The 18,845-nt window shown below is 34.8% G+C and overlaps 2 protein-coding genes across 3 annotated transcripts in view; one reads left to right on the plus strand and one right to left on the minus strand.

Annotated features, from left to right (window-relative positions):
• Positions 1 to 1,354: 1,354 nt before the first annotated feature.
• On the minus strand, positions 1,355 to 3,660 carry LOC125241545. 2 transcript variants are annotated; one of them, XM_048150074.1, is made up of 2 exons: positions 3,433 to 3,660; positions 1,355 to 1,659 (listed from the first exon to the last, which is right to left on the minus strand). In XM_048150074.1, the coding sequence occupies exons 1-2, from the start codon at positions 3,562 to 3,564 to the stop codon at positions 1,408 to 1,410; spliced, it is 384 nt and encodes a 127-aa protein (XP_048006031.1). In that variant the 5' UTR covers positions 3,565 to 3,660; the 3' UTR covers positions 1,355 to 1,407. The 2 variants fall into 2 exon arrangements, with proteins under 2 accessions (XP_048006031.1, XP_048006033.1); XM_048150076.1 differs by lacking the exon at positions 3,433 to 3,660 and adding an exon at positions 3,329 to 3,370.
• A 4,689-nt stretch (positions 3,661 to 8,349) lies between these two features.
• LOC125241882 (5-hydroxytryptamine receptor 2C) overlaps positions 8,350 to 18,845 on the plus strand; it is a 67,968-nt gene continuing 57,472 nt past the window's right edge. The window contains exons 1-2 of the mRNA XM_048150567.1: positions 8,350 to 8,992; positions 10,814 to 10,916. Of these exons, the coding sequence (XP_048006524.1) occupies positions 8,350 to 8,992; positions 10,814 to 10,916 (746 nt within the window). The remainder of the gene's footprint in view (positions 8,993 to 10,813; positions 10,917 to 18,845) is intronic.

Here is an 18,845-nt window from a genome sequence, read left to right on the forward strand (position 1 = left end):
GTGATGTTAATATGTTTTCAACATATTTGCTGTTTAAAGGTCTCATTGCATCTACGTGTACTGAAGAATAATGTACCATACTTCAAGCAAAGGATGTTTCAATCAGCCAAGGATTTTTGTTGCATTGCAGACTACGAATATAAAGCTATTTTTTACATATTATAAAAATCGCATTTTATTTATGTTTTATAATTATTTCAGTGTGTTTTATATTTATTTTGTAAATGTCATGCAGATAAGTCGTTATAATTTATAATCTGACAGGAAATTGTGACGGCCATCTCGATTCGCGCTTGACTGCGTTGCCATAGCAACGGCCAGTACAACGGAAACTTCAATAAGAAAATGAATAAAATGAAAATGTTAACAACATATTCATTTTTTGATGGACACGTAAATTAAGTTTAAATTGTATGCTTCTTTGAACATTGCATTTAATTTATATGCAGTATTTTAGTGTGTGTTTGTGCTGATAAAGCGTTTGTAATAAAAACAATGGATAAAGACACACACACACACACACACACACACACACACACACACACACACACACACACACACACACACACACACACACACACACACACACACACACACACACACACACACACACACAGAGAGACAGACACACAGACACAAACAGACACATACACTCACACACACAGACACACACATACATACACACATACACAGACACACACACACACACACACACACACACACACACACACACACACACACACACACACACACACACACACACACACAGAGACAGACACACAGACACAAACAGACACATACACTCACACACACAGACACACACATACATACACACATACACAGACACACACACACACAAAACGACCAGCTTCACAATAACTCTGTGCATTAATCATGCACTCTCTGAAATTGAAGTCTTTGAGCTAAGTAGCACTTCATACAGAGCTATACTTAAATATACCCCCAAGACATATCGATGTTCTCTCATAATTATCGATGTTTTATTTTACTATTTACGGCTCTAAAGTTTTTTAGTCATTTAAACCTCACCTCATTTAAACGCCTAATATCTGGGCAGCTGGGTTCTGTTTCGTATCCTTGACATGTGTCGCCATCTAGTTCAAAAATGAATAGTACCTACATCGAATTCTCAGCCTTAAAAGAATTCTCAGCCTTAACAACTCGCATGAAAACTCGAAAATTCGCGTTTTCCGGGACCTAAGTATAAGTTAGACCGATTTTTCACCCCCAAAAACCCCCACATAACAAATTTCTGCGAAATCGTTAGAGCGGTTTCCGAGATCGTCAGTGTAAATAAATATATTGTTAAAAGGGAAAACACCAGACATCATGAAATACAGGTTTTAATACATAACACTTAGAAAACAGAGCGTAGCTTGAGACAATTCACAGCACGACGCGGTAATGGCCGACGATCCTCTGACAGCTCCACCCGCGCCAACTAGTGACGCGACACCGACCGTAGGGCTTGACACAGCAAGCACCACAATCGGTTATTAGCTCGGCCTCCCTGATGAGAATTCTTCGCCCACGAAGACCAGCAGCAGCACCACAGAACTCCTGCACCTTCTGCGCCTTCCAAGTCGTTCCATCAGACTTGTGTCGCAGCCGATTGGAGCTCAGCATATCCGATAGCTTCTAAGACAAACGAAAACGATACCAATTGGCATCTCTCACTTAGAAAGTAATCTCCTAATGTTGAGGCCACATCAGAGTTACGATTTTATTACTGTTGGCCCTTTAAATACTAGTGTGGTATTATTTTTTTTTTTTTCAACTGATGCGATATTATCCACTGTCAAGTGTTTGGCCTAAAAGGAAAACATCATGTAGGCGAATATCGCACTCACAGCCAACAACTTTTAAGGAAGGATCATAGACATTTAAAACAACTTCCTATTAAATCAAATATCAAAGTCTAAAGGATAACATCACGACATTAGACTAATGGCGGCTGTCTTAAGGAAAACATCATGTAGATAATACTCTGCTTTTAGAGTAAGCTTCATGTAGACAACTATTATTATTTCATCAAGAAACATAATTAAAACAAAAACAACCAGCAAAAGAACTTGTGCTCTTTAAGCTGCTATAGCTTAAGTTTTGTACAACAATCTCTTTAAGGTTATTAAGATCACGGGCTCTTTAAGAATTTGTATCATAAGCTCTTTAAGCTGATACGTCACATAGGCTCCCAAAGCATTAGTATCATAAGCTCTTTAAGCTGATACCTCATATAGGCTCTATAAGCTAAATTATATATGGGGCTTTTTAAGCTAATCAATATATGGGCTCTTTGAGCTAAATTACACATGGGGCTCTTTAAGCTAATTTATATATGGGGCTCTTTAAGCTAATTTAAATAATATGGGGCTCTTTAAGCATTTGTATCATAAGCTCTTTAAGCTGATACCTCACATCTCTTTAAACTAAATTATATTTATGGGAGCTCTTTAAGCATTGGTATAATAGCTCTTTAAGCTAATTTAAATATATGGGGCTCTTTAAGCATTTGTATCATAAGCTCTTTAAGCTGATACCTCATATCTCTTTAAATTAAATTATATTTATGGGGCTCTTTAGGCATTGGTATCATAGCTCTTTAAGCTGATACTTAACATGGGCTCTAAGATAATTTTATTTATTGGGCTCACTAAGAAACATTCGTATCATAGCTCGTTAAGCATTGGTGTCATAGCTCGCTAAGCTGACACTCCTCACAGGGTTGTTAATCATTCGTATCATAGCTCGCTAAGCTGATACATCTTACAGGCTCGCTAAGCATTGGTGTCATAGCTCGCTAAGCTGACACTCCTCACAGGTTTGTTAATCATTCGTATCATGGCTCGCTAAGCTGATACGTCTTACAGGCTCGCTAAGCATTGGTGTCATAGCTCGCTAAGCTGACACTCCTCACAGGTTTGTTAATCATTCGTATCATGGCTCGCTAAGCTGATACGTCTTACAGGCTCGCTAAGCATTGGTGTCATAGCTCGCTAAGCTGACACTCCTCACAGGTTTGTTAATCATTCGTATCATGGCTCGCTAAGCTGATACGTCTTACAGGCTCGCTAAGCATTGGTGTCATAGCTCGCTAAGCTGACACTCCTCACAGGTTTGTTAATCATTCGTATCATGGCTCGCTAAGCTGATACGTCTTACAGGCTCGCTAAGCATTGGTGTCATAGCTCGCTAAGCTGACACTCCTCACAGGTTTGTTAATCATTTGTATCATGGCTCGCTAAGCTGATACGTCTAGGCTCGCTAAGCGTTTATCCTCACGGGCTCGTGGTACGTGCAGACTCACACTGCCTCGCAGGCGAGCAGACTCACACCGCCGCATAGGCGAGCAGACTTGCACCGCCTCGCAGGCGTGCAGACTCGCACCGCCGCATAGGCGAGCAGACTGGCACCGCCTCGTAGGCGAGCAGACTCGCACCGCCGCATAGGCGAGCAGACTTGCACCGCCTCGCAGGCGTGCAGACTCGCACCGCCGCATAGGCGAGCAGACTTGCACCGCCGCTCAGGCGTGCAGACTCGCATCGCCGCATAGGCGAGCAGACTCCTGCCAGTATATTCTGTAACCACAATTCTTAGGCAATAACTGTGTTCGCCATAACATTCTATGTAAATAATAAATAAAATAAAAATAAATAAAAACGTTTAGATTAGTCGCACGAATTTAGGTAAGGTTCAACCCTTACTATTTTTTTTTTTATAAATGTAATTTATCTGTCTCTTTAGAATTAATTATATATATAAATTTCGAGGAGAGAGACCTGTGCTCATCTATGAAGCATTTTATAGGGGTAATAATGATGACAGCTTCGAACAGATTGATACCTATGCAACCCGATGAACGACCATGAGATAGGTACTCCAATTCAGATACTCTATCAAGAATATTGATATCTTTTTTTTTAAACATGTACATGCTCACAGTGTTGACTCTAGGTATTCCAACATGGTTTAGCTATACCAAGATATCAATTGTTCTATTAAAATCACTTCCATTTCAAGACATGTAATTGTTCTATGCAAATTGATACATCAATATTTTATTGTGTATTTATCTTTTTACCAGTTAGTAGTACATTCGTTGCACTTGTCCCATGACATTGACAATTTTATACTTCAAATTATTCAAACAAAGAACTTTAGTTAAAAATTCTCAACTTGTGTCAGTCTTTGATGCTGTATCATCAAACTTGGCAACCATTAACATTTTACCTTCAGTTGCTTCTCATCAAATATTTACTTCACTGCCAATAATTCCTTGCACCATACAGTTTGGTGACAACTCCCATCATGCAGCTGGAGCAATGTGAAGCTATTTTGAATTCTAACAACATATAACATTTCACATAAATTAGATACAAATATAATTTGTCAAAATTAAATAAGTAACATTATTTTCCTTCACTCATTAACTTGATTCTCTCATGAACGCTTGAAGCTGAACTTAGATGTATCATCTACCCTGGGGCAATGTGATTATAGATAACCCAATAATTTTCATCACTAATCAAGACTTTGCTCTCACACTAAAAGGAAATATTAATTTTCCATCACAACATCATATGACCAACAATTAAGGTTTAGATGTTCTGCAAAAATCATAACATAATCATGTTCCCTGTCTATTTTATTCATTCATATTACTGCCTGATATAGCACTGTCAACATTAACAGTTGGTACCTGACTCAAAGATGACAAAAGTGAGGATAAGTCAACTCACACACTCTTTTATATCCGTATGCCACATTCTAGCAAAACAGTATAATAAATCAATGACATGAGTGACATGATCTTGTTAACAATACATATCACCTCAATCCTTCTACTTGTACATCACAGGCCCTTGGTGGTCGTGCTAGCCTGTTCTATTTTATTTCTAAAACATTGACACATTAGCTCTATTTTAGTTATTCAGTGTCCATGTCCACTAATATCTCTTGGGAAGTCCAAGAGGCTCATATAATCATTTGTATGTGAGTTTTATATTTGATCAGTAATAAATTGACATTATTTTAACCATGAACTACTATTTATTACTTCAAGTTACATATGTGGATATCAATCACATAAAAGTGAAACCTCATATGATATAATTTGACCTTACCATGTTCAATTTTGTCCCGCTTACTATATTTTATGTACCTCCATTTACACACAACAATATTACACATATTTGTGCAATAATTTTGCAGGAACTAGGCTTCTATTATGGGTGTGCAGATTGGCAGACACCCATCCCTCTTGTTCATCTCTCTGGTAAATAATAACCTCAGGATAACATGTTTATTCTGTGAACATACAATTGAAGCAACAACTTTTCCTGAAATTACATTTATTACCAACATGCCTGCATAATTAATAATGCCACACTTCACACAACACTCAATTTTGTGAAAAGAGAAACATGCTGTTCAATAACCCATGACAGCAATGCCGGTAATGCATAAATAGGTATTCAAGATTTCATTATATTATTAATTGCAATAATAACATCCAAGGAGTAATATTCACACACCACACAGGTAGTTCTCAACTAATTACCTTCATTCAGTGCTTAAAATATTTTTAGTGACAATAATAGGTACTCAATATTAAATCACCGAACTCTCATAATGGTAACTTATGGGATAATTAATAAGCAATACTTTTTGAAGTTAAATTATAGAATCCAGTAATATTGGTAAAAACCATTAGATTTAGACAGTGTTCTAATGAAGCTCAATAATAAATCAGAAACCTTAGCTGATAAAATATCATAAGCATTTCCAACACAACTACAGAATTTTCTGCGCTTGTTACCGATGAATGGATTTTATATGATTAGGATTCAGGGCAATTATTATGGTGCCTGACTATGATGTTATTGTAGTCATCTAGCTGCCATAGTTGGCATTCATAGTCCAATATTATTATTACTGTTCTTTGAATATTATGAAGAGTAGACTAAGAGTCAATGGCAATAAAATTATTAATGACATCAGTCTATGTCAATAAAGGTAAGAATTAAGACTGCTGCTTATGCGCAATAGGTAAAAACTCTTCTTTAACAAGTGTATAACATAACCTTTCACAAGTTGTCCTTGATTGCTTAATGATATTCAAGATCTCATACAGTACATTCAGTTCTTGAACTTATCACAACATCATCATGAAATACAGGTTTTAATATATAGAATAAATCACAGCACGAAATAAATAAATATACAAGAATTGCTCGTTTAAAAGTATAAGATTGCATAAAATACTATTATGTCTATAGAAACTAGAATAGCACCCTAACTTCAATTTGACAGCTGTTCCAAATTTAAACTCATAAGTCTCAAAACCTTCTGTTTTCAGTAGGTAATGTTAACATTGCAGTTCCGTTTATTTCTGCTGATTGGTAATGCTGGTCATGGTTTGGTTTATGGATTTTGAACGCAATATAGAGGGTTTATGATATTTGGGTAGATAAAAATAATTATACTTTCAAATTGTAGAGGTTAACAATGTTTTGGAACGAATGGAACAATGGAATGATGACATCATAGAAACCGCAGGAAATAAATAGGAGCATATTGCGGAAAACAAAATTAAATGGAAGATGGATGAGGCTTTTACCCTTAAGGTATTACACATCAATATACAATTAACAAAATAATATAGCAAAATAAATATGGGATGTGTGAGAACAAAGCTAAATAATTATAATAACAATGTTTTATGAACTTTCAAATCGATAGCATGAGTAGTTCTCGAGATATTTAGTAATGTGACAGACAGACGGACAGAGTATCACCATAAGGATTCCTTTTGTACCTTTTTGGTCCTACTTACGCTTGACTATAAGTAGATTTCTAATAGGTTTTCTTGTAATCTATAGATTGAAGGCTATCTCGTGTATTTTTTTTTAAAATTTTACGCTTAGTAGTTTCGGGGGAGAATGGTCAGTTTTTGTCTATTTTCTTAAATTACTTGACTAAAAATTATTTAAAAAAATATTTTTTAAATACTTATAAACAGTTCTTTCATTTGATGTGTAACACAATATAGTTAAAAATACATATGTGTGCCAAATTTCAAGTTAATCGGTTTAGTAGTTTTGGAGAAAATTGGCTGTGACAGACGGACAGACAGACGCACGAGTGATCCTATAAGGGTTCTGTTTTTCCTTTTTGAGGTACGGAACCCTAAAAAATACTAACCCTTAACCTAGGTGCGTGGACAGACTGCTTGGTCGGCTAGTAGTAGACGATCGTCGGTCCTTTGATCCTTTCATTTTTAGGGTTCCGTACCAAAAAGGTACAACAGGAACCCTTATGGTGCGACTCTGTCCGTCTGTCTGTCCGTCTGTCACATTCCTAAATATCTCGAGAACTACTAATGCTATCAACTTGAAATTTGGAATAGTTATGAACATTGTAAACCTCTACAAATAGAAAGTATAATTTTTGTATATATATTAATTTTAATTGTTGAAAATGGCCAAAATGAAAGGGGGGCAAACTGTAAATTTCAAGTTACTAGGTCAAGTGGGGTATCGTTGGAAAGAGCTCAAATTGAACGTAAATAAGCAATTTTCTATAATTTTTTTGTTGTGGAAAAAAAAATAATTTTGAAGGAAAATGTAAAAAAAATACCGTTCCCCCCCCTTATCTCCGAAGTTTACCAACGAAAAATTATGAAAATTTTAGTAAACATTGGTTTTATGCTAAATATTACAGGAAAAATATAATCGTGTTTGTATTTCGAATACTTTTTTTTTAATTCATAAAAAACTTTTCAGATTTTTACTTTCAATTTACCCACCCTTGCGGATGTATATCGTACTTCAAATTAATACGAGATGTTACGTAAACCATCTTCTGTTCAATAAAGTAAAAACTGTTTAAATCGGTTAACATTATAAAGAATTATCCCTGAAAAACCAGGTCGCGCAAATTAGTTAGCAAATTGACCGGGAGATGGCGCTATACACAATAATACTCATTAGTGCCTATACTTTTGTCTTCTAGTCAAGTAATTAGAGTTATATGAAAATATGAGATTATTTTTACTAGGTAGTTTGAAAGAACACGGAACCCTCGGTGGGCGAGTCCGACTCGCACTTAACCGATTTTTTTTTTACCGACTTCAATTCGAATAAATTCTTTTTTTCATGTTTGTGCACTTTTGCTTGGGGTTAGTTCCAAGTTATAATTTGTTACACTGTAATTTAATTGTTACATTAAACTTATAATTTGTTACAGATATTTACTACAATGGCTAACCAGTGACAGCGATGCTTCCAGAACACGAACTTCACGTGCTAAAGATATGAACGTGCCGTAATGTTGAATAACACAACGCTCGTGGATATACAAAATTATAAATGTAGTCATAGAACTACCACTGCATGCGGAGACTATACATTTGGATTTCAATGTGAAGATAGCGCATATCTAACTATACCGAGTTATTATCATTGCAGTTTGAATATTGACATACAAAATGAAACATCTTATTCTTGTAACAGGTGTTTCAATAGCACATTGAGTATTTACCGCAACAATTCACTTTGTGACGTCGACTTTAAATTGAACATATTGTCAGTTGCATTTGAAAGTGCTTTAAAGGACTTATGGCTTAGTCTTCCGGTGCTTCCGTTTTGCCATTGGGACCAGTTAACTTGTTTTCACAATTATATAGATCGCAATTATAGTGAAAGCAATTCATCAGAACTCTTACATTGTAAATGGAGGTTCAAAAATGATTCCTTACAGTCCACTACGAGAATCGAGTACGATTGGAGCTTTTTATTTGTAATAATATTTATAATAGCGGGTGGAGTCGGTAATATTCTGGTTTGCTTGGCTGTGTGTTTGGATAAAAGACTACAAAACGTAACAAATTATTTTTTGTTGTCATTAGCAATTGCTGACTTACTTGTCAGCTTATTCGTGATGCCAATGGGGGCAATACCAGGATTTCTGGGTAAGATTTTTCTTGTATCAAACTAAACAAATTACACAAACCCTAAATTAAACAATAAGTATTATTATTATTAAATTAATGTGATATTTGTATAGGCTACTTGACCCTTTTTAGGGTTCCGTAGTCAACTAGGAACCCTTATAGTTTCGCCATGTCTGTCTGTCCGTCCGTCCGTCCGTCCGTCCGTCCGTCCGTCCGTCCGCGGATAATCTCAGTAACCGTAAGCACTAGAAAGCTGAAATTTGGTACCAATATGTATATCAATCACGCCAACAAAGTGCAAAAATAAAAAATGGGAAAAAATGTTTTATTAGGGTACCCCCCCTACATGCAAAGTGGGGGCTGATATTTTTTTTAATTCCAACCCCAACGTGTGATATATTGTTGGATAGGTATTTAAAAATGAATAAGGGTTTACTAAAATCATTTTTTGATAATATTAATAGTTTCGGAAATAATCGCTCTTAAAGGAAAAAAAAGTGCGTCCCCCTCCCTCTAACTTTTGAACCATATGTTTAAAAAATATGAAAAAAATCACCAAAGTACAACTTTGTAAAGACTTTCTAGGAAAATTGTTTTTAACTTGATAGGTTCAGTAGTTTTTGAGAAAAATACGAAAAACTACGGAACCCTACACTGAGCGTGGCCCGACACGCTCTTGGCCGGTTTTTTAAAAGTCTATCTTATATTATTAATTAGAAAAAATATTAGGTAAGTAGGTACCATATTTTGTTGTGACTTGCAAAAACGGCAATTAACATTTATAAATTACACTTTCATTTAGGCAAAAACAATATAAGCCATGTTAATCTATAGATTGTCTGTGCATGACGTCAATCGAATTGAACACAAAATTTCCTGACATTTAAGTATGAGGCATAATACTAATAGTATTTTATACAATCCTGATATAATACAAAGCTTTTCAGTCCAGTACCATGTTTAGGCCACTTTAGTACGGTACGAGAGTGAAAAGCTTAATTATATCACTATTGTATACATTGCTTTTTCCATGAGTCATCATCTTCATCATCAATGGATGAACAATAATATCATTCGAGTTAAAGTTAATGTCAATAGCGTTGTTCACCGTTGTATCAACATCGAATTTCCTAATAACCAATTGTTTGTAATAACTGTCTGATTGGTAGATAACGCGATAGATAAAAAATGTGTTTCAGATGCAGAAAAATTTGCCAGGTATCGCAAATTAGTAGAGAACTTGTATGAAGTTCTATTTTTGAAATGATTACAGTTAACTAAAGTGAATTGTAATGAAATATTATAGTTGACTAAGTATCAAAGACTAAAAAAATGCTATAAATAAGCCCTTTCAAGCGAGCTATGTTCCATGAGTATACAATACATTCATGGGACAAAATGTCTATTCTCCTTTATGTTACGTCGAGTATCGGTTGCCGATATCGTAAACAGTACGATGCACTTGTGTATTTGCTAATACAGATTTAATCCATACTAATATTATAAATGGGAAAGTATGTGTATCTATTTGTTTGTCCGTCTTTCGCGGCAAAACGAAGCGACGAATTGACGTGATTTTTCAAGTGGAGATAGTTGAAGGGATAGAGAGTGACATAGGCTACTTTTAGTCTATTTCTAACGCGAGCGAAGCCGCGGGGAAAAGCTAGTAATTCATATAAGCCATTTGCTTATCGCTCTTAAGCAAATTATAGAGAACTTATGGTATGGATTTTGAAAAACCAAGCTATTAAAAATGTAATGTAATAAGAAGTAATAAATTAGTCATTAACGGTTGACAGCAATGTGATATTGAATTGTAGAATTTGTAAATGCTTACAGGTCATTGGCCACTTGGCGTGGTTTGGTGCAACGTGTATGTGACGTGTGACGTGCTCGCATGTTCCGCTAGCATCATGCATATGTGCTTCATCAGCATCGGCAGGTTTGCTTAAAATAATACATGCTCATCGTTAAATTGTTTACATACCTTCTTCGTTCCATTTGGTACATCTCATATAAGTATCCTATCTTAATTATTTGAAATCCTTGTTACTGCATTTTGACTGGAATAGAAAATTACATTAGGTAGTAGGTATTTTTGTGGTACACAAGGAATTATTTAAAATCTTATATTATAAAAATAAAAGCTAATATAATTCTATTTTACATAAAATTGATTTAAAATTCAAACACGGCAAAAATGTTTCATCGATCGCGTAGATTCAAAGCGAAAATATTTTTGTTCAATTATTGTAAATAAATAAATAAATATTATAGGACACTCTTACACAGATTGTCCGAGTCCCACGGTAAGCTCAAGAATGCTTGTGTTATGGGTATTCAGACAACGATATATATAATATACAAATACTTATATACATAGTAAACATCCATGACTCAGGAACAAATATCTGTGCTCATCACACAATAGATAGGTTTAGATAGTTTTGAGCAAAATTAAATTGAAAACAGTGATCGATCAATTTCAGCCAATGGGGACAATGCACATTGCACAGTGGCGTGAAACAGTTTGCCAATTGTTTGTACAATATAAACGAGGAGTTTTCTCTTTGAATGGTGATTACCTAAACATAAAAAAGTGTCCGATCTACGACGAATTCATTTATAAAGGATAACGTCGTAACTTTAAAAATCCAATAATATCTTATAATACATAGAACTTTCGATACTTAATAAAAAAAACCTAATAGCTTTCAATGCGACAGACTATACCGACTTAATTATATGGGGCGAATCGCGAGTTACACCTCCAATGCTCTACGATGCCACGAACAAAGAATTAGAAGACCTCGTTTATTCACAGCTGCAGGATATTATAGAGTTTCCACTTTAGCCGTGTCACACTCAAGCAGTAAAGCGATGTGTAAAATTGGTTACTGAAGCGTCCATGACTGTCACCGGTGAAAAGGCAAGAGGTGGGACTTATTTCGTAACAAAATTAATTCACGGTCATACTTTATCACAAAAAAAACAGTATAACATGCAAAATGATAGTCACTTAATAGTAGTCAAACTCCAATTGTTAATAAGACTATGTATAATAATTGTATATGCTATATGTATAAATCGAGCATCTCAAAATATTCCTTCAACTCAAATTTTGTACTAATTTCGAATTAGATTTTTATAAGTATGTATAATTTGCTAAAAAAATACATTTATAGTCAAAAATTTCATATTAATTAATATAATCTACAAAAAATAACCATTCAATTCATTTCGCCATAAAAAAAATTAGATTTCACATAAAAAATTAAAAATTTTAAAACTTCAACTCAAGGTCCTCTACCTAACATATTATGTTTAAATGGGTACGTATCACAATGTCTTAAGTTAAAAAACCTAACGCTAAATGACCTACGTTCAAAATACCTAAAATTTAAAAAACGAACGTTAAATGACCCCTTTCGGCCGCGTATGTAACCGAGTTGTGTAACCAGCACAGATCAATACAACAAGATGGCCCTTACAGGGCGACTCGCGGTCACCAAGCATACGACAAATCAGGTTTATAAAAGTTTGAACGCGTGCGACACCGATCAGTAGCGCCCAAGTATACGACCCGCTAACAGTGTCCGTGTCCGCTCGGGAAAAAATCTTAAATTATCAATTTTGGTTGCAAACAATGGTCTCTTACAGCATAAAGTGGTGTGGCAAGTCTTCTAACACTTCTACATGTAAAAAAGATGGAACAACATTCCACAGTTAAGTCAAATTAATTATTTTGTTGAATATTGTTTATTGTCCGCGGAGTTCATTTATACTGGTCAATATGGTTGTGCTGAGCGGCGCCGAGGCGCGTCCATCCCTCTTTACCGAGTTAACAATGTGATATGCTATCCCTTTCACGTAAACGACTAGGCATGGGGCCATGTTAGTTTATGTCTGTTGCGGGAACTTCGTACTGCCGTTCGTACCATGTGCTACCATTTTATGAAATATAAAAGAAAGCAGATTTGTAATAGTGAATAATTATCTAGAATCTGTAGAGTCTGTAGTGGTATTTAGTTCATTGATTAGTTTAGAATATTTAGTTGGTTATTTAACTTAGTAAACGTAAGTAAAAATGCACAGTTTAGTTATTAGTTACTAGAATGATTTTTATTGAGATGCTATCACAATTATCATCCTCCTTGCGTTATCCCGGCATCGGCATTCGCCACGGCTCATGGGAGCCTGGGGTCCGCTTTGGAAACTACTACCAAGATTTGGCGTAGGCACTAGTTTTATGAAAGCGACTGCCATCTGACCTTCCAACCCGAAGGGTAACTAGGCCTTATTATAATTTAATTATAATATTATAATTTGTTGCAAAACAAATTCACCACAGTACTGGTACCGGTACCATTGTCTATAATAGACATGTCCCATTCCCATCCCTACTGCTAATCATAAAGGCGCGCCATTATTTGAAACGACCAATGGCAGCACCGTGCGCGCCCGCCTCATCCCGCAAGGATTGGTGATTTGCGTCTCGAACAATATCGCTTGCATTTGGCTTCTAGTGGGGTGTTCTGTGGTAACCAGGTACCAAATAAGATTTTTTTTTCTTTTCTCGTAGCCAGTTACGAACTAGTAAAATATTTAGAGACATATAATTAATTTTAAATAGTTACCATGAAAGAATTTCTGTTCTTGTTTTGTATTTAAAAAACTAAGTTACCAATAACGATGTTAAATTCTTATTTTGTAACTTTAAGGGCCTGTTTCAGAATCTCCACGTAAAGTCCTGACTAAAATATCTGGGACTCACTCAGCACATAATAATGCTAAGGCCTATACGGTCTAAAACTGTAAGCAAAATTATGCCCTTGACTCTACGTACATACCTCCCTAAGGATAACTTTAGTTTATTATGTACTGTTTTTGTGTAGTGCCTTTCAGTTAATTGAATTCCTATTGTTAGTTTATATTTTTGTGTACAAATTGGTAAAACAATAAATAACACAGAAAATTAATTACCTACCAATTTCTTTCTATTGTTAATCTATTCGAAAATGTTATGAAACTTGCAAATTTATTTATTTAATAACATAATCTTAAAATTAACTATTAATTATGTAGAGCAGATGATACCGTAACTTGCACTAATTCTAGTACACTTTTGAATATTTGCACTATATCAAAAGCATGCACTTCATTAAAGTAGTCTGTGAGTGCCGAATTGTCCATTACAGCCCTCCAGTCTTCAGAATCCACGTGCTCAAGGCACACCCTTGAATCCGGAGGAAGATATATATTATGTTTACTCTACACCATCGCTTTCTGCAGCAATGGTATTGGCATAAGGTGCACCATAGAGCACCCAAAAACACATTTCGTTACGTCACCCAAAACTCTTTTTAAATGACGATCCTCTGAACTGGAACCACCACTGACTTCCATCATAGTTATATGTATATTTACGTGGATTATTAGAAGGCAAGTATGTGTAATAGAATCAAGTTTCTTAATGACAGCTCTGACGTATGAAGTCACTATCTGCAAATACGTTTAACATTTAGCAAACTCTTCTTTGAACTTAAAGTGGCCAGTAATTTACCATTATTGCTTTAGAGTTTGATACCTAAACAAATTATATTTATTTTGCCATTGTCTTACAAAATAGCATAGATGTACCTAGTACGAAGGTCATCACAAAAATAAATTATTTATTTATTATGCTTTCTCGCATTATAAAAATAAATTATTATTTTTAATAGTTTAGACGTTACTTAAATAAATGTGTATGGAAAAATAATTTCCAAGCAATGCCCGGTTGTTATCATGTTTTCTTTGAGTTCCCCAATAGCTTTAACAATTTCTTCAATCTCCGTGTAATTAATGTTTTTTCAACTCTTTTTGAAGCTTGAATTGATATTGCATATCTTTGTTTCCTTTTCCAGTACATCTAAAAGTTTGCCAATATTTGGTTTTTTAGTCTCGATACTTCTATTAAGTTTATTGTGCCATCCTTCTAGATGATTTGTGGTTCTTATTGTTTCCATGTGACAGCCACATGTCTTTGCAAAATCAAATGCCTTTTGGTTATACCATTGTTTTTTGAAGTATTTATTGAAGCGTTCGATATCATCTCCTTTTGGACTTCTTGACATTACATATTCAAATCCTCTTTGTATATACTCTTCTGGCAAACGGGCCAAACCAACGCACCGAGCAACGTGCCTCTGTTTTACTCTTGTTTTCATTTTCTTGGCTCTACGGAATACACCTCGGTTAAAATGATAGTAACATCCTTTTACGATAATGTTTGGCAAAACTTGTTGGACAGCTATAATTGCCGCTAACTCATAATCCAAGGTTATTTTTTGTGGATGAAAAAATTTGCCAGTCTACGATTTTATCAAATGGTATAGAATTGCATACGTCTTCGTTTTTTTATTAGGTAGCAGACAAAAAAACAATGGTACAATCGTTTTGTTACTTTCGTCAAATCCGTGTATTGTATAAAGTTGCTTAAAACATGATGGGCATGATTTAAACGTGCCATCCGCGAATATATGACTGTAAGATGTCAAATCTTTGATGTCCTTGCCGCAAAACACAATATTCTTGTATCGTCATCATCTAAGTAATCAGCAAGGATAAAATGTTTGAATTTTTGTGGTACTACAACTTCACAACATTCTGAATAACTGAAACGTAATTTTGGGGCACCCACAATTTTGTTATGGTTATTATGTCTTGATATTTTTAAAACTTGGAATATCATAATTCATGCGGAAACCCTTATCCTTCAGTTCACAAACCATATTATTGTATTGTTTTTCTATGGGTTCGAAGTTACAACTTGTAGTTTGTTTTAGTTTATCCATTTTTTCTAAAAATATATTTTTATCCTCATTCCTACAGCAATCATTATCGTGCCCATTCGTTTTTAATATTTCATTCTCTGTACTTAACTTAACACTCCCTTTACATCCTTTTTAGGGTTCCGTAGCCAAAATGGCAAAAACGGAACCCTTATAGTTTCGTCATGTCCGTCTGTCCGTCTGTCCGTCTGTCCGTCTGTCCGTCTGTCACAGCCGATTTACTCGGAAACTATAAGTACTACAGTGATGAAATTTGATGGGAATATGTGTTGTATGAACCGCTACAAAATTATGACACTAAATAGTAAAAAAAGAATTGGGGGTGGGGCCCCCATACATGTAACTGAGGGATGAAAATTTTTTTTCGATGTACATACCCGTGTGGGGTATCAATGGAAAGGTCTTTTAAAATGATATAAAGTTTTCTAAAAACATTTTTCTTAAAGTGAACGGTTTTTGAGATATCAGCTCTCAAAGTCGTAAAAAGTATGTCCCCCCCCCTCTATTTTTATAACTACGGGGTATAAAATTCTAAAAAAAATAGAGGTGATGCATGCTAATTAACTCTTTCAACGATTTTTGGTTTGATCAAAGTATCTCTTATAGTTTTTGAGATAGGTTGATTTAACTGTAATTTTGGTTAAATATTTGCTGCTACGGAACCCTTTGTGCGCGAGCCCGACTCGCACTTGGCCGGTTTTTAGTATAGCAGAGCCAGAATGAGTTTCCATCTTTGTATATTTTTCTGCGATGGAATCGCCGTCCATCGTGGAGTAATAGAACACCACCTCTTCTTGTTGATATAAATTTTAGTTTAGGATGCGGGCACATTACAAATGTTGCTAACCACAAATCACTTATGTCAAAATGGAAAATCGTAATAGAAAATTGCACTTTATCAATGACTATCTCAATTGCATATAATATGTGACATTACTTATTTATCAATTACCGTTCAAAGACTGTTATCTTTATGGCCAGTACTAATAACATTCAGAAAAGAGAATCGTTTCTACTTGAAGGTTTGATTACAACTTGGTTACCAACAAGGAATAAAAAATCTGATATCGTAACTGGGAAAACAATTACGAAAAAATAATAAAATAATCTTAGTTTGTAATTGGCTACGAGAAAAGAAAAAAAAATCTTATTTTGTACCTGGTTACAAAACTCGGTTGATGAATTACCCGGTTACAAGAAAAGAGAAAATTTTCTTAGTTTGTACCTGGTTACAAAACTCGGTTGATGAATTACCCGGTTACAAGAAAAGAGAAAATTTTCTTAGTTTGTACCTGGTTACAAAACTCGGTTACATAAGCGGCAGAAAGGAAATGACCTACGTTCAAAACACCTAATGATTAAATCCGAAAAGCAAAAATGTCTAATAAATGGGGCTTAAATAACCGGTTTACCCTTGAGTCGTCGACAGACAATTAATCGAATATTATTTTAAAGACAACGTTTCAAATAATTTCATTTCATCGACAGTTCATATCGTAGAATGATCGATACAAGTCAAATTAAACCGTGGACTTTACTTCGTAGATAAATTATTCAGAGTATACTTTATATCGTGGTATTTTGTTTTGTGTTTTTACATCTCATTTTGTTTTACATTAAATAAAATTTATTACGCGTAATATTATTTCAATTGTGTATACTTAAGTATTTCAATTGTAAATTTTTCGAAAATTTTACAATTTGTAAATTATTTGTTCTTATGTTTGGTCACAACTAACGTAACCTTCTTCTAACCTAACCTAAACCTATTTTAAAGGTCGTGCGTTGATGACAGTTCACGTGCAGTTACAGCCTACGTGATGAGTTTATAAATTTTAAATGTACTTTTTATGTTAATTTGCTACATAAATATTTAAAATAACTGTATTTTTTATATTAATAGACAGCCGATTTCCGATTAAACTGTATCTCTTAAAAAGTTTCCAATATAATAATTCAGTTGCCAAATAAATAGTTGGTACTTGCGTTGGAATAAAACGCAGCGAACGACATTAAAATGCTACCTAATATTGAAATATTTTGAGGCCCCATTTTAGTCGGCAAACTATTATTTTTATTAATACCCTTTTCTATTTTTTTCAACTGCCGAAATTTGAATATTTAGTCGACCGGTTAAATACGTGCCTTTAAAAAATATATTCCTTAAATGTTACTAAGTCAAGATTACATCCTTCATCACATTATTGCACCATTAACGTCATTATGATGTTAATATATTAACGGAACACACCATAGCCGACCACCCAAAATAAAATTTCCAAACTCATATTTTTAAATTGGATACTGAAATCGTATTTGCGCTTTAATTGGGTTATCTCGAATTCGCGCTGATTGCTTTCGCCGGGATACATTTTCCTGTAGGTACCTACTGTAATGTAATGTAACATAAGGTCAGTGCGAGCAAGACCGGCATACTTTATTTGAAATAAAGTTTGAGTGGATAAAACTAGACAATTAAAGTAGTCTGGATCTGGAGTGATCCGCATGGTCCTATGGGCTAGCAAATATTATATTCTACACAGCTTTTATAACACTTTGGTGAATTAAAGTAAACTTATGTGATAAAAATCACTTTTTTTAAGGCTCGGCGGGTTGACCGTCCCCACGCGCTGAGTTAGGCAAGACCGTCTAGTGCTCGTAGTCACGTAATTTCATATGGAAATAAGTATCAAAATCATGTTCATTGTTATATTCTGTAATAACAGGGAGTAATATGATAGATATTAAAACAAATAAGTAACGTTGATATTTTCAACATATCAGCATTTTTCTATTTATAAGGCAAGACCGTCATATGTCCCATACTCCCGTAAATGAGGTTGATAACCTTCTTTTTTCAGGTCCAGACAAAAGTTAAGCCAATTAAACTTATATTTAAAATTAACCTACAACACCCGTTTAAACTTGACTCCCATAAAGCCTAAAAAGGTGCCTTACTCTTTATATGCGCGGAATTTCCGACTAGGCACAATTTCGAAGTTACATATTTCAGAACGTAACACAATAAATTGAACGCG

The sequence above is a fragment of the Leguminivora glycinivorella genome, chromosome Z (genome assembly GCF_023078275.1).
Source record: "Leguminivora glycinivorella isolate SPB_JAAS2020 chromosome Z, LegGlyc_1.1, whole genome shotgun sequence".
Classification (NCBI taxonomy): Eukaryota; Metazoa; Arthropoda; class Insecta; order Lepidoptera; family Tortricidae; genus Leguminivora; species Leguminivora glycinivorella.